General features: G+C 37.7%; 1 protein-coding gene across 3 annotated transcripts in view; it reads left to right on the top strand.

Moving 5' to 3' along the window:
• The window catches only part of TMEM131 (transmembrane protein 131), a 111,620-nt gene that overhangs the window by 75,167 nt on the left and 21,877 nt on the right, over positions 1-14,576 (top strand). For all 3 annotated transcript variants that reach the window (XM_054973400.1, XM_054973399.1, XM_054973401.1), the window contains exons 12-24: positions 174-282; positions 962-1,070; positions 1,855-2,008; positions 2,105-2,275; positions 4,767-4,877; positions 4,963-5,097; positions 5,993-6,097; positions 8,273-8,359; positions 12,000-12,152; positions 12,288-12,363; positions 12,450-12,567; positions 14,201-14,339; positions 14,439-14,548. In XM_054973400.1, coding sequence (XP_054829375.1) covers positions 174-282; positions 962-1,070; positions 1,855-2,008; positions 2,105-2,275; positions 4,767-4,877; positions 4,963-5,097; positions 5,993-6,097; positions 8,273-8,359; positions 12,000-12,152; positions 12,288-12,363; positions 12,450-12,567; positions 14,201-14,339; positions 14,439-14,548 — 1,577 coding nt within the window. The remainder of the gene's footprint in view (positions 1-173; positions 283-961; positions 1,071-1,854; positions 2,009-2,104; positions 2,276-4,766; positions 4,878-4,962; positions 5,098-5,992; positions 6,098-8,272; positions 8,360-11,999; positions 12,153-12,287; positions 12,364-12,449; positions 12,568-14,200; positions 14,340-14,438; positions 14,549-14,576) is intronic.

Genomic DNA, 14,576 nt, shown 5'->3' with positions numbered 1-14,576 from the left:
ATTTCTGTGAATAATATTTTTATATTGACCAATTATTTCTGACATATGTTTCTGTTACTTTCCATTGTGCTGTAATTATTTTATAATAAGCCTCATTATCATTATTTTTCAAACCATTATAGAATAGGTAGTGGGTTGATATTGGCTAAACAGCATTTCTGCTTGTTTTCTAGAGTGTCAGGCCCACACCACAAAATGAAGCTATCACAATACATTTCAAGCCGGTTACACTGCGAGCTTCTGAAAATAAATATACCAAAGTTGCAAGTATTAGTTTTGATGGTAAGTGTTGATGTTGCTAGGCATTTCAGTAGGAATCTTTTTTAAAAACTACATCCCCAAATGGATGCCATTTGTGTAGCTAGGATTTTTAAAATCTGTTTGCAAGTTTTACATACATGTATGTTTTCCTTTCACAAATAGTTGTTGGCAAAGTAATTTAGAAAATGCAGTGACATTTGTTTTCTTTGTAAAGCAAAGGTTTTTCTCCTTCTGTCTTAACATATTTTATGAAGTTCCATATTGTTTAAGTGGAAAAGAGCAAGAGTCCAGTAGCACCTATAAGACTAACAAAATTAGTGATCGGGTATGAGCTTTTGTGAGCCACAGCTCACTTCTTCAGCTCACTTCTTTGTCACTCAATGACTATATAGTAATAAAGAGAAGATACCAAGATGACTTTTTTTTTAAAGCTCCAATTTTTCTTAGAGGATAGTAAAGGTATATTTTTGTAACCACTATCTTAAGAGAGCCCTGTGTTCAAACTTCAGCTGTAAGCTCTGGTTAAGTTCTAGTATTTTAACTGGATAGCCTTATGAGATAAAAGTTGTTTCCACCACTGAACTGTAATGTGTCTTCATCAACTAAAGGTTCAACAGTGACAGAGTTACTAGAGTAAAATACAGGTGTATTTTGTGTGAACATAATAACACTGTTTATTTGTTTTTTTACATCTATATAGCATCAAAAGCAAAACGGCCTCTACAGTTTTCAGGAAAAATAACAGTTAAAGCAAAAGAGAAGAGTTATTCAAAACTTGAAATTCCATATCAAGCAGAAGTATTAGACGGGTAAGACTACATTGGGATTGTTTTGGAAAAAACATATATTTATAAGCTTTCAAATTTCTTTCTGCAGATTATAATTGCCGATTTGTATGGTTGTCGGTAGCAATAAAAAGGCTTCCAAACAAGACCTTGCTGTCACAGGGATAAAAATATAATAGATTTTGCTTTTATATATATAAACTTAATCTTTAAAAATAAACTGATTTGATCAAGTAATTATGCAGGGGGTGAGAGAATTTGGGTTGTGTTGGATTTCTCTCACGAATAGCTGAAATTAGGAAAGGGCCAATGCAAAATTGACAGTCAAGTCTTTAGGGAAACAAAAGTGTTCATTCAGCTGGGTAAACAAGAGCCTGGAATTGCCTGACTAATTTTATTTAGAAACGCTGAGCTCCCAGTAAAGGTTCTATCACCACACAGTCAGGCAATATTAATCAAAGTACATGTATGTCAAGTGCATTGTATATAGGTAGCACAGTCTGACCGGTGCGCATCAGGATACAAGAACAGCTTTCAAAAATTAGGAGACAAGTGTTAGAAGCCCCACTAGTTACACACTGGAGGGACTGGAAACACACAGAGGAAGATTTGAGATACTCAGTAGAAGTGGCCACCTTTAGAAGGGGAAAACTGGAAGTTTTTTGGTATTACTCCCCGCTTTTGCCCTTTGTATTCTTGCTGACTAATTTTATTTGGCAGAAGTTTAATAGTAAGCACATTTATTTTTATTATAGAAAATTAATGTAAATCTCCACTTTTTTCTTTTTACTTTCTTATTTTGAAATAGGTACTTAGGATTTGATCAGGCAGCCACATTATTTCATATCCGTGACAGTCCATCAGACTCCGCAGAAAGACCAATCTATTTAACAAACACATTCAGTTTTGCAGTCCTCGTTCATGATATAACACTGCCTGAAGAAATCAAAACAATATTTAAAGTAAGCCCAATTATATATTAGTTTTTGTTCCTGTTAAATGTTATGTAAATTGTATTATTCACTGTGAAGTTTGATCATATTTATTCACTAACCTAGGTACACAACTTCAGCAAACCAGTTTTAATTCCACCGAATGAATCCAGATATATTTTCACACTTCATTTTGTGGCTTCCCTATCATCTCTTCACATTGATAATAATATTTTGCTCATTACCAATGCATCTAAATTTCATCTACCTGTACGAGCATACACTGGATTTTTAGATGTAAGTATTAGACAATTTTTAAAATTTCTCTATTTTTCAAGTAAAATATGTAGGATGTATTTCTGTATGATATATGCTGAACATTAAGTTAAGCAACAGCTGAACTTTAAAAAGTAGTCATAAACCCTACATAAATGCAAAAAAAAAAAGCATGTTGATCAAAATCAAGATTTTTTTGAGGGTAATGAAAAATGACTGACTTCTAGGAGTTTGTATAGAAACCAAACAGTTTCCTAGGAATTGTCTGAGAATGCACGTTTGTGTGGTGGTGGTTGACAGTTCCCCTTCATTTGACCATAGGCTGCTTACGCCAGAGGATAAGGAATTTTTTAAAAAGATTTATTTCTCAAATAATGAACTGTGTGAATAAATTACCAACCAGAATGGACTGACTTCTGATACTGAGTTGCTCCAGCGTGCAAGAATTGCAAAAAATTATTCACTTGGGATAAAAACAGATAATGATTTTCTCACACATCCATACCTTGTGTGTAATAAACTTTTTCTTACTACTTGGTACTGTAATACAGACATCTAAGCTACTTCAATATGGTTTGGTCGTCTGTATGGAATCATGAAAAAAGCAACGCACATAAGTTTTGGTTCATATTTGGATTTCAGTGTTTCTTACCTCTGTGTTTCTTACATCAGTGTTTCTTGTTTCAGTGTTTCTTACCTCTGTAAATATGAAAATGTATCCAGCCTTTCTGGATTGAAATGAAATCTGAGAAGTCCAGCTTTTCTTTTCAGCAGCAGCCAGCCAAGCGCTTGCCTTCATAGGTCCTAAGCAATGCATGATGAAAATATTTTACAGTTTTTGAAGTTTGTCTTGATGTTTCTTACAGCATCTGACATTCAAAGCAATGCTGCCTCTAAACATAGAGCTTCTATTTAGCTATCATAAATAGGAAACTTTGGCAGACAAGTCCTCTGTGTGTTTCTCTAAACCTTTTTTTAAAAGCCACTTGAGCTTAATCTTCTAAGCTGTCATTTTTTTCCTAAACAGCAATGCCCCCAAATCTACAGCCTTTTTTCCTATGGAAGTGTTCCCAAACCCTGGATAATTTTAATAGCCTTTTTTAGATGAAATGACCAGAGCTGTTCACAATATTCTTAATATGACTACATTGCAAACAGTTGTATTACATAGCTGATGATCTCTGTTTGCCAAACAGACAAGAAGAAAAGCCAGAAAGGAATTTAAATCATGTTTTCTTAATTTCTGCTATGCAAACCAAAAATAATGGAGAACTGAAATTCACTCTGCAGTCTCAAATATGGCAAAGAGTATGTTGCACTAGTGCACACAAGTAGCATGTTTTAAAATACATTATTTTGTAGGACAAATATTTATCATTGTGTGTGTTACAGGAATTGCTGTTGTAGGAATTTGGTATTAATCAGTCCGTATCTCAACTAGTTCAGAACTGGTTCAAGCATCCGAACTGGTAACTCAAGCATTTTTTTAACATTAAGGCCAGAATTAGAACTGAATTGCAGACTTGTATATTAATGAACTTGAACCGAATTTGTAATGGTTTGATTCCCTGACTCCCAGTCTAAGATATCTTGATGCCTGAACTAATAAATTCAAACACATTCCCATTCATTAATTAGTATGGGACAAAATCCACTCACATGTCTCCAGCTTGATCCACACAAAGATAAATGGGATCTTCATATGAGTCCATTGTGCCATTTACGCAATTCTTACTCATCAGTTGGGTTGTACTAGTGAAGAGCTTTCCCCAACACCTTATAGTACTTTTTATATGGCATTCTGGACACTTAAAAGCTAGAGATGAGCTCTGCTGCTCTCAGTACTAGACACTCATCCATATGTTTGAGGATCAGCATATGAGGGTTGGGGAGGGCGGTAGCACCAATCCTGCAAGAGCTGTAGCTCCTGTGATAACAGGTCCATTTTCCATGAAGTGCTTTTGTTCTGTGCATGCATTTATGACTAGCAGAGTTGGGCAAACTGATTTCTTGAAGCATCCTAAGTAGAGATGGGCACGAACCAGAAAAAAAAAGAACCATTCAGTTTGTGGTTTGTCACGTTTCACGAACCATGCACTTTCACGATCCTGCCCCAGTTCACGAACCGGTTCATTTCGGTTCGTGAAAATGTCACTTCCGGGCCAGCAAATCACCCCCTCCGGGTCAGCAGAAGGTCACTTCTGGGTTAGCAGAACATCTCCAGGTAGTCTATCCCGTTGCCTAGGAAACTGATTGATCGGCGTCAGGCTGTCTGCAGTGATGAACTGAAAAATGAACCAGCCTAAAGTTCATGGCGGTTCGTCAGAAATGGGATCTGACGCACCGCTGGTTCACAAACCATGGACTTCCGGTTTGGGATCCATGGAGGCCCATCTCTAATCTTAAGCTATTTCTTGTTGCAGAATAATTGCTTTTCTACCAGCGATTATATAATCAACATTCTCATATTTCAGCTATCCTTAATGCAGTAAATCTTCTTTTGTTTTTCTAGTATTTTGTGTTGCCCCCAAAACCTGAAGAACGGATCATAGATTTTGGCATATTAAGTGCCGCAGAAACTAATAGCATTCTGTTTGCAATCATTAACAGCAATCCAATTCAGGTAAAAAGGAAGAAAATATGTTCACTTTGGTTTTTTTTTTTAATGGCAACAACTTTATCACTAAAACTGTTCCATCTTTTTCAAGCTGACTATAAAAAGCTGGCATGTGATCGGAGATGGCTTGATCATAGAACTTATAGCTGCTGCAAAAGGCAACAGAACAACAATAATTGCAAGTCTTCCAGACCTGGAAAAAGCCAATGCAATGGATCAAACTTCAGTAAGTAGTGAGTTTTCTTGATGATCCAAATACTAGTCGTATGTAACGTATGGACTAAAGGTGCTAATTATATCACTAAACTAGCTGTCTAAGCATGCTTAGGAGCAAGTGCCATTCAATTCAGGATGATGGACCTCTGGTTTAAAATGTGTAGCATCGCACTGCATGTGTTACTTCCACTGGTAAAAAGGCAAAAGTAACTGCTAGTCCTCATCAGCCAGTTCCTTTGCATTTAGGGAACCTCCTACACAAAGTACTAAAGCCATCACAGAGTAGCACCCATTATATATAGAGAGGGACAGTGCCCCTTCACACCTTATAGAGTTGAGCTGCCTGCAGCATATATGTTCAGTTTTAAAAAAACCCAACCTGATGCAGAACCTCATAAAGATTTACAATACATAGCTGCTGTTTTCTTAGCATTTGAAGCAGTCATTAGCTGTCTTTGTTGAGTCACTATCTTATGTCCCTCATTTCTCCATTGTGAAAAGTGAATGAAGGCAATCTACTTCAGTGGAATATTTAAGTGATTAAAGATTACAGAACATTTTGCACATTGACAAATGCTGTATAAATGACAAAGTTATTTCGTGTTACTAATTTGAGAGGCTAGGCTGTTGCAGCAGAAATAGACAGGAGTTGAGTGGTGCTTTAATGACTAACAAGATTTTATTCTAGCATAACACTGTGCGGACAAGATGCAGTTATCTGTTGCAGCAGGCTCTCAAAAGGTCATGCTGGAATAATATTTTGCTAGTTTTTAAGGTGTCACTAAGTGTTGTTCTGTGCATTTCAGTATAGAACTCTTTTAAGATACCTATTGATGAGAATTTTTGTTATATACTGGAAAACTGGGTTAAAGCAGATGGAGCCAATGTATATTTCTGCGTTACAGGTAACATTGATGCCCAGTTCATATACTGTATTCAGAGTAAGACTGTTACCAAAAGAACTTGAAGGAATTCATGATGGTGCCATACAGATCACAACAGATTATGAGGTACTCTTCAGTTATATCGGTCACAAAAGTGATACAGTTGGAAATAAAAAGGTAGCAAATGAAAGAAATGCAATTATCTGTTGTATTGTGAAAACAATTCCTAGTTTTACTTAGTTTTGTTTACTAGTTTATATATTTGGAATGTGTGCCTTAATCAATATATAACCCTTCAGCAAGCTTCCAAACTAGAAGCCTTTTGTCAGTATTTTAATTTGATGTGCTTATTGAGTTTGCTTTGTGAGAATTACATGATAGTAATCTGTCCTGTACCTTGCCCAAAATGATATTTGAGAATGCCATGCTGTTTTCCTCAAGAGTAATACAAATGTGAATTTTTCCAATGAAAAATGTCTGTATGAGTGTTAACATATTTTTTGTGTGTTCCTTGAAAATGAATCTGATTACAGAAGTTACAGATTTGTACAAAGGTTACCTTTGGCACAGACATTCTACTTCAACAGAAATTGGCTTTGCTATTATGTGCTTACAAGTGCGAGACTAAGGACTTGTAGATGGCATCTCATTTTCCCCTCACCCACGATTTCCTCTTTCCACTTTCTGAAAGCTCCCACAGCCTTTTTTGGCTTCCTTCTCTTACACATCCATCTGTCAACTTACCTTGATTTGCTTCTCTGTCTTCAGCTTTTCCTCCCTCCCCTGGCGGATTCTACCCAGAAAAACTATGGCCCAGTTGCATGGTACCAAGGGGCACCTCCCTTTCCCTGGACACCACTGTCTACACTCATTCCTCTAAGCTTTTCTGAAAACCCTCATATTTTCACCTTTTGCTGCTTCTTTCTCTCCTTCTTAATTTATCTTTTCTCTGCCTTCTCCTCCCATCGTCAGCTGCATTTATTACTTACTTAGTTCATTTATACCCCTGCCTTTCTCCACAATGAAGCCCCAAACCACTTTATATCATTCTCCTCTCCTCCATTTTATCCTCACAATAACTTGATAAAATAGGTTAGGCTGAGAATCTGTGACTGGCCCAAGGTTGCCGTATGAGCTTTCACAGCAGAATGGAGATTTGAACCAGGGTCTCCTAGATCCTATTCTGAAACTCTAACCACTACTCCACACTGGCTTTCATGTGGTGGCTGCTGTTGAACAGTAGCAAGTAGACATGGGCAAGAATTGAAATACAAATAAAATTTTGTGATGAATCGGGCCGATTCATGTTTCGTGAAAACGTGTTTTGTGGGGCTGCAGTTTTCATGAAATTCATGAATTTTTGGCCCGATTTGTTTGATTCGTGAATGATTCGTGATGCCAGACGGGCTGGCTCTGATCCATTGATTCCCTAGGCAACATAGGCCTGGGGTGTCTGAAGACCTTTTGTTGCCATTGGAAACCCCAGTCGTAGCCCACATAACCTTGATAGGCAGCTCTCCTTGCTAACTGGAGAGCTTCCATTCTGCCCTATACAGTGAGGAGCAGGGTGGTTAATCCCCTAGGCAACTGAGGAGATGGGCCTTCTGTAGCCATGGGAACACCAATCTCATCCCTCCAAACCCTATTAGGCAGGTCTGTCTGCCAGCCACAGACCTCCTGTTCTGCTCTATGTGAACATTCCTTATATAAGGCACCTCTGTCTGACTTGTGCTTTTAGTTCCAGTAGACAGAGAGAGGGATCTGTTGCTGGGATTTGGAATAAGAGAGAGTGGAAGGGCAGGGAGAGGGGGACAAGGGCCCTTTTCCAGGGTTGATCTCAGCTGTCATGGCTCTAGTCTTTGAATTTAATAATCTACAGATTTGGTCACATTAAGAAGGAGATACGTTGATGAGAGAGGGAGGATCTGTTACTGGGATTTGGAGTGAGAGAAAGTGGAGATGAGAGCTTTTGGCTGGATTTGCTACTGCTTCAAAAGAGACTGAAAAGCCTCTTTCTTATTTTCCTCACTTGTCCTTGCTGGGAAGGTCTTATAGTACCTTTTTCCCTCCACCCCACCCCGCCCTAGTCTAAAATAGAGGAAGAGAGAGCAATGTTGTAACTGGTTTTGAGTTCCCATTGGGAAGACGAGAGTGAAATAAAACTTAGCATATCAATGCTCATATCTTGCAAAACTGAGTTTTTTAAAAAACAGAGTTTGAGGAAATGTACTAGCAGCAAAACCCAAATTTAAAATGTACAAATGACAGCTGCATCTAAACTGCTTTTTTTTCCTTCCACAGATCTTAACCATACCTGTGAAAGCTGTAATCGCTGTGGGCTCATTAACATGTTCCCCAAAACACATTCTCCTTCCACCTTCTTTTCCAGTAAGAGAATTTATTTGGAAGAATTTATATATATTTTTTTATTGAAGTTTAACAAATTTAACAAATTCAACAGTTATAATAAATGCAATTTCGTTTGGCAAACAAAACATTATACGATACATATGACAACAAACTTATAAGATACCAATGTTTTCCATAAGTTTCGATTTAGTTCTTTTATGACAACATAACATAAGATAACACTTTTTTAGGTTGTTGTAGATTGTTTTAAAGAGATATATATACAAAAAATAGATACCATTTTATTATGAAATCAGTTTCGTTCGGAAAATGTTCCACCTGAAAGATTTTATCATGAATTTTCTCTTGTCCCAAATTTTGGCCATCCAGCAGTCAATCGATGGTACTTTCAATGATTTCCAAGTTAGAGCTATTTCTGATTTGGCTGCCGCTAGAAAAATACTTATCAATTCTTTTCTGATTTTAGGGACTGCAAAGGTGTCCCATTAATCCAAAAATATGATTTCAGGGATAAGAGGGATTGTGTATTGGAGGAATTTCTGACAGTTTCTTCTTGCTCATTTCTTCCCATTTTCTTGAAGTACTTTTGGATAATCTATATGGGAAAGACAGCAACCTCAGTTACCGTTGTTCATCCATGCTGGAGGAGTTTTTATTGTCTTCCCTGTGCTATCACAGGGTGCCATTTGGCACAAAGGTGTTCGGTATCCCCTGAATTTAGTTTCTCATTGATGCTTATCTGTCAGCCTTAGAGTTTAGAACTAGCAAATGCTACTAGCTCTGCCAAGTGCTTCAGATATCTCATGACTTCATGTGCAACTGCTGCTGAAATAGGAGATATTTTTTTCCTCTAAGGAGTTCTCCGTGGAACAAGTCAAGGTACAGATACTGAGGGCAGTTCCTTAGCTGCTGTCTTGAGCCACTTATCAGAATAGTTGAAAGCATGTAAATTAGTTCCATTTTTTTTCACCAACTCCTGTGTCAGAAGAATTTTTATCCACAAATAATCAAAACCTGTGTTGGTCATTTTTGGACCTTATTGGGAGAGGCCACAGCTCAGTGTGGAGCATGCTCAGTGGAGCAGCCACTTTGCATGTAGAAAGTTCCAGGATCAGTCCCTGGCACTTCCAGTTAAAAGGCTCAAATCGTAGGTGATGTGAAAGTCCCCTGAGACCTTGGCAAACTTCTGCCAGCTGGAATAGACTATATTGACCTTGACAGAACAATGGTTTGACTTATCAAAAGGCAGCTTCACGTGTTCTATAGTATGAGATATTCCATTTCAGAAATGAAAGGTTTCTACTCTGTAATCTTCCCTGATCTTGTGTTAATTCTCTGGGGCTGCTTCAAACAAATTTAATAATGTTTGATATGTGCTGAATTCCATTTTTAGTAACAAAAATGTGAAAGAATGGGATCATGGCTCTAATGGTTCTTATATGCAAAGTATCTTCCTGCAATAGAAGAACTCTGTCTGCTGGATTCAGAACAAGATATTTCATGAGATGGTGCAACCGGTTTATGCAATCCCCTGTTCCAAGACAGACAGCTGTTTTTATTGTATTAATGTAGAAAACAACTTAAATGATGTTCTCGTGGGGGCATTGTAAGGTTTCAGAGGAAAAAGTGAAGAGGTGTTTTGTCTTGCATAGAATATTAGTATACCCATTAATTGTATCCTTATTCCCAGACCAGGATAGCATCATAGGGTAGGAGTAATACTTCCTGAGACTAATTCTTCAGCTGTTGTTCACTTCCCCTCTGTTTTCCATCAGATGACATAGGATAGAAACAATGAAAATATTTGAGATACTTTAGTAAGCTAACACTGAATGTAGGAACTTACACATTTTAGAAAGCTTTACAATACTAATATATTTACAATAGTAATGTTTATAATACTATACTATATTTTACAATACTATACAATACTATATTATAATATTACTATATTACAATACTATATTTACAATACTAATGTTTAACTCTTTTTCTGTGTAGATTTTCACACTAGGTCTTTGTGTCATGGAAACAATATAGGACATTTTTTCTGTAATACTAGATTAATATGTCAGTTCATGGTAGTTATGAGGTGGTGGAAGAAAAAGATAGCACAAGTAACCATCAGTGCTGCACTTCGTTGTTTTGGTATAGGGTGGACTTTGGGTACAATGAGAAGAGATAGGGAACAAAGTGGATAGGTTCAATAAAAACAAAAGATATCTTTATATATAGATAACTTTTGGTGGAGCCCCCTTAGTCCATAGTATTTCTGCACCGGAAAAAAAGGCTTAGATCTAAAGAACTGTGAGTGGTTTTTTGCTTATGAACTGAATCTTTGCCACCTTCACTTCTTGTTGCAGCCCCTAAGAGTCAGGGCCTTCTGCAACAGTATGAGGTTTGTCATGAGTGGGTCTGTAATGGGAAGGGGGAAATCAGGCCTTTCTTATTGCTGCTTCCTGCGCTGCATTCCATACTGTCACCAAGATTTCTCCCAATTCCCCAGAGGGGGAGGCCTTTTGTAGGGAACAGATGGTTAGAACCAGCAAAGAAAGGGGGGGAAAGTCAGTTCTACAAACAAAGGTCTTAGTAAGCAGAGCTGGATCCAGGCCACTGTGTTGCCTGTAAAGCAGTGCTAGACTACAAGAGTACTAGTTTGTAGAGTCTATGTGAAGAACTACATCAGTGATCCCCAACCTTTTTGAGCCTGCAGGCACTCTGACACAGAGTGGTGGGCCCAGCAACAAAATGACTGTCACAAAATGGCTGTTACAAGAGATGGAGCCAGCCATAAAATGGCTGCTACAGCTTACTGTCAGTCACACAGTGAAGATACTTTTTGTGCTGTGGTATCAGTTGCTGCCAAAGCAATTTTTTAAAAAATTTGCACAACCAGTCAATACTCCAATGGCCGATCAGAAACCATTCTTTACAGGAGCCCCACCTGGCCCCACTTATTTTCTCAAAACACCTGGCAGGCACTACAAAAGGTCTTGGTGGGTACCACGTTGAGGACCCTGAGCCACATTATGTGTAGTTTCTTATTTTACCATTATCTTTTCCCAAAGGCATCCAACTGGGATATTGTTTGCTTTGAGAGAGAATGCTGTGGGGGAAGAGGAGTCTTTTAACCCTTCTCTCTCCCCCATGCTATTTTATTGCTGATTAATGTCACCCAAATCACTCTTACCCATTCTGGATACTCATCATTTTTCCTCAGCAAGTGGAATGGAGATGTTCTATTCCTAATTATAACAGGTTAAAGACCCAGTTATAATCTGTCTGCTCTGAGTACATTCTCCTATTTTAAGCTGCCTTGAACAATATGAAAAGGTAGGGTATACTGTTTTAATAAATAAATAAATTCAACATTTAGCTTTTTCTTACATTTATACAAAAAGTGCAGAAAATTTTCCTGTTGACTACATAACATTTGCACAAATGTTTCTTCAACTTGAATCATGATTGACTATGCTGAATAACATTCCTGATATGCCTATGTTGGAAAGAACTGAATGAGAAGGTTGGAGGAAAACATTGTTTTCTAGATGTTCCTATACACAAACCAACTTAATAGCTGTAGTACCAGAACACTGTGGGTGTAAAGATGTATATGGAAAGCAATACAACACTTGCCTCGTTTTCTTTTCTTTTTTAGGGCAAGACGGTTCATCAGAGTTTAAGTATCATGAGCTCTTTCTCTCAGAAGGTAAAAATACAGCAGATCCGTTCACTCTCTGAAGATGTCCGGTTTTATTACAAAAGATTAAGGAGTAATAAGGAAGATCTGGAACCAGGGAAAAAATCCAAGGTTTGAGCATAACATACTTTATCCAGTATTAAGCCGCTCTTCTTAAGCACGTAAAACTTTTTTTCAAATTTTTGCAGTCCTAAGAAAGTTTTATTTGGTTCAAATTGTCTTCCTTTCTGGTTATGTTTTTTTCAGATAGCAAATGTGTATTTTGACCCTGGTTTACAATGTGGGAATCACTGCTACGTTGGATTGCCTTTTCTGAGTAAATGTAAGTGATCTTACTTTCTAACATTAAACAGTGATGGCATTCTGAGTATTGAAAACATTTGGATGAAATGGCTGTCTCTTTTCTAGCCGAATCAAAATTACAACATAGTATGTCTATGCAAGAAGATGCATGGGATTCAGATTGGGATTTGCATGAGAGTTTATTTAAAGAATGGATTGGAATAAGAGATCATTCAGGCCATCAGTGAGTACATTTTTAATTCTAATTCCTTTTTGTTTGTTTTTTGTTGGCGCTGGGTTTTTAAGAAAACTCAGCAGCTTGTTAAAAGAGTAAATGTGTAACACTTGGTAGCAATGAGTGAGCAACACAGAAAGAGAAACTGTTCTGAGTGGGCAGTAGACAAATTCATAAGCTCCTGAAATGAAGGTAGTATGAACTTGGGCTACAACGAGGGCACTGAAGGATATATCTTAATTTACTTCAAATTTCTCTCACAGCCGAGGGAAAATATTTGTATTCTTCTTTAAAATTGTTCAGCAATCTGTTTAGCCCAATTTGGTCCAAGCTCTTCAGGTCTTGGGAACTAAGCAGGGTCAGCCACAGTCAATACAATGATGGAAGATGACCAAGGAAGACTAGGGTTACCATGCCTCAGAAGGCAATAGCAGACCACCTCTGCTCATCTCATGCCTGGAACACCCCATAGTAGGGGGATGTTGCAACTTAGTGGCACCACCTTCTTCTTAAAATTGCTCAAGATATCAAAAATGAGCTTTTGTGTGTTTAAATAAAATGGATTTTGGTGCACTGAGCAGATCGTGAATGTTTCTGTATATATTGAGATTATGGCTCATTGAATTCTGGTTCAGATCACTTTTTGAAGATGGTTTAGTTCTTGGGCACCATCTTGTAAAAGCATCCAGATCATTGGTTCAGTAGGACAGGAAGGTCAATTAACGTAGACTCTATCCACATGATCTGCAAACTAATCATATGAACAACAACTTTAACTTGGCCTGATGACTTCTATGTTTGAATTTCAACAAGGCTGGTCGTTGTGGGTTTTCCGGGCTGTATTGCCGTGGTCTTGGCATTGTAGTTCCTGACGTTTCGCCAGCAGCTGTGGCTGGCATCTTCAGAGGTGTAGCACCAAAAGGTCTTGTGTAGCTACACCTCTGAAGATGCCAGCCACAGCTGCTGGCGAAACGTCAGGAACTACAATGCCAAGACCACGGCAATACAGCCTGGAAAACCCACAACAACCATCGTTCTCTGGCCGTGAAAGCCTTCGACAATACATTCAACAAGGCTGTTGTTAATTCATTCTGAACTAGGTCTGGAATCTGAACAATGTACCTAAACTTCATTTACATCATTTATAGCCTGCCTTTCTCTCTGACACTCAAGGCAGATTACAAAATACAAAGATCCATTCAAAACAACAACAAAAGGCTCCAGTAGACAATACAGTAGGTCTACAGAATCTGAAAACAAGCAAACAAAAACCTGTCGAAGGCAATAAGAACTGCTGAAGGCATCACTTAAATCACTTTCCAAAGTAATCTGTGTATCTGATACTACACCAGATCATGTTTTCAAGGAAATTCAGTGTTTTAAACAGAAGTTGAGCAATTTTCATTTCCTCAACCGTATGCAGTGCTCTCTTGTAGTACCGTCTTTTGTTTTGGCATCAGTATTGTGTCTCACCCATCTCTCAATCTTCATAGATAAATCAAATGCAGACTATGAAAATGAAAGTATGTTTTAAAATGAGCATCGCTATTGCTTTGAATTATGAAGTTGAATATAATTTCTATATGCATAAAATATTACTTTTTCCCAAATTTCTTGATACTAAATTATGTTGCTTGCCTAGATTAAGTGCTGTGTTTGAGGTAGATACTGATCTTCAGAAGGCTGTGACATCCAAGATCACAGCAGAACTGACTTGGCCCTCTTTACTTGGCACAACGCACCATTTGGATTTCTCCCTTACCAACACAAACAGTTCATCTGTAAGTACTGTTCTTATTAATCCAGAGCGAATAAAAGTTAACTTTGGAAAAATTTCCTACATTGGAATATTAAATCTGATTTGTATTTTATTCCACTAGGAGGAAGAAATTCTTTTAGAAAATCCATCAGATGTTCCTGTTTTTGTTCAGTTTCTTCCCATAGCGCTGTATTCCAATCCATCAGTCTTTGTCGATAAGCTAATAGACCGGTAAGTGGTGGGTCAGAATACAAAGTCT

Source organism: Eublepharis macularius, chromosome 3 (genome assembly GCF_028583425.1).
Source record: "Eublepharis macularius isolate TG4126 chromosome 3, MPM_Emac_v1.0, whole genome shotgun sequence".
NCBI lineage: Eukaryota > Metazoa > Chordata > Lepidosauria > Squamata > Eublepharidae > Eublepharis > Eublepharis macularius.
Note: the sequence above shows the minus strand (reverse complement) of the source record. Positions and strands in the feature narration are given on the sequence as shown.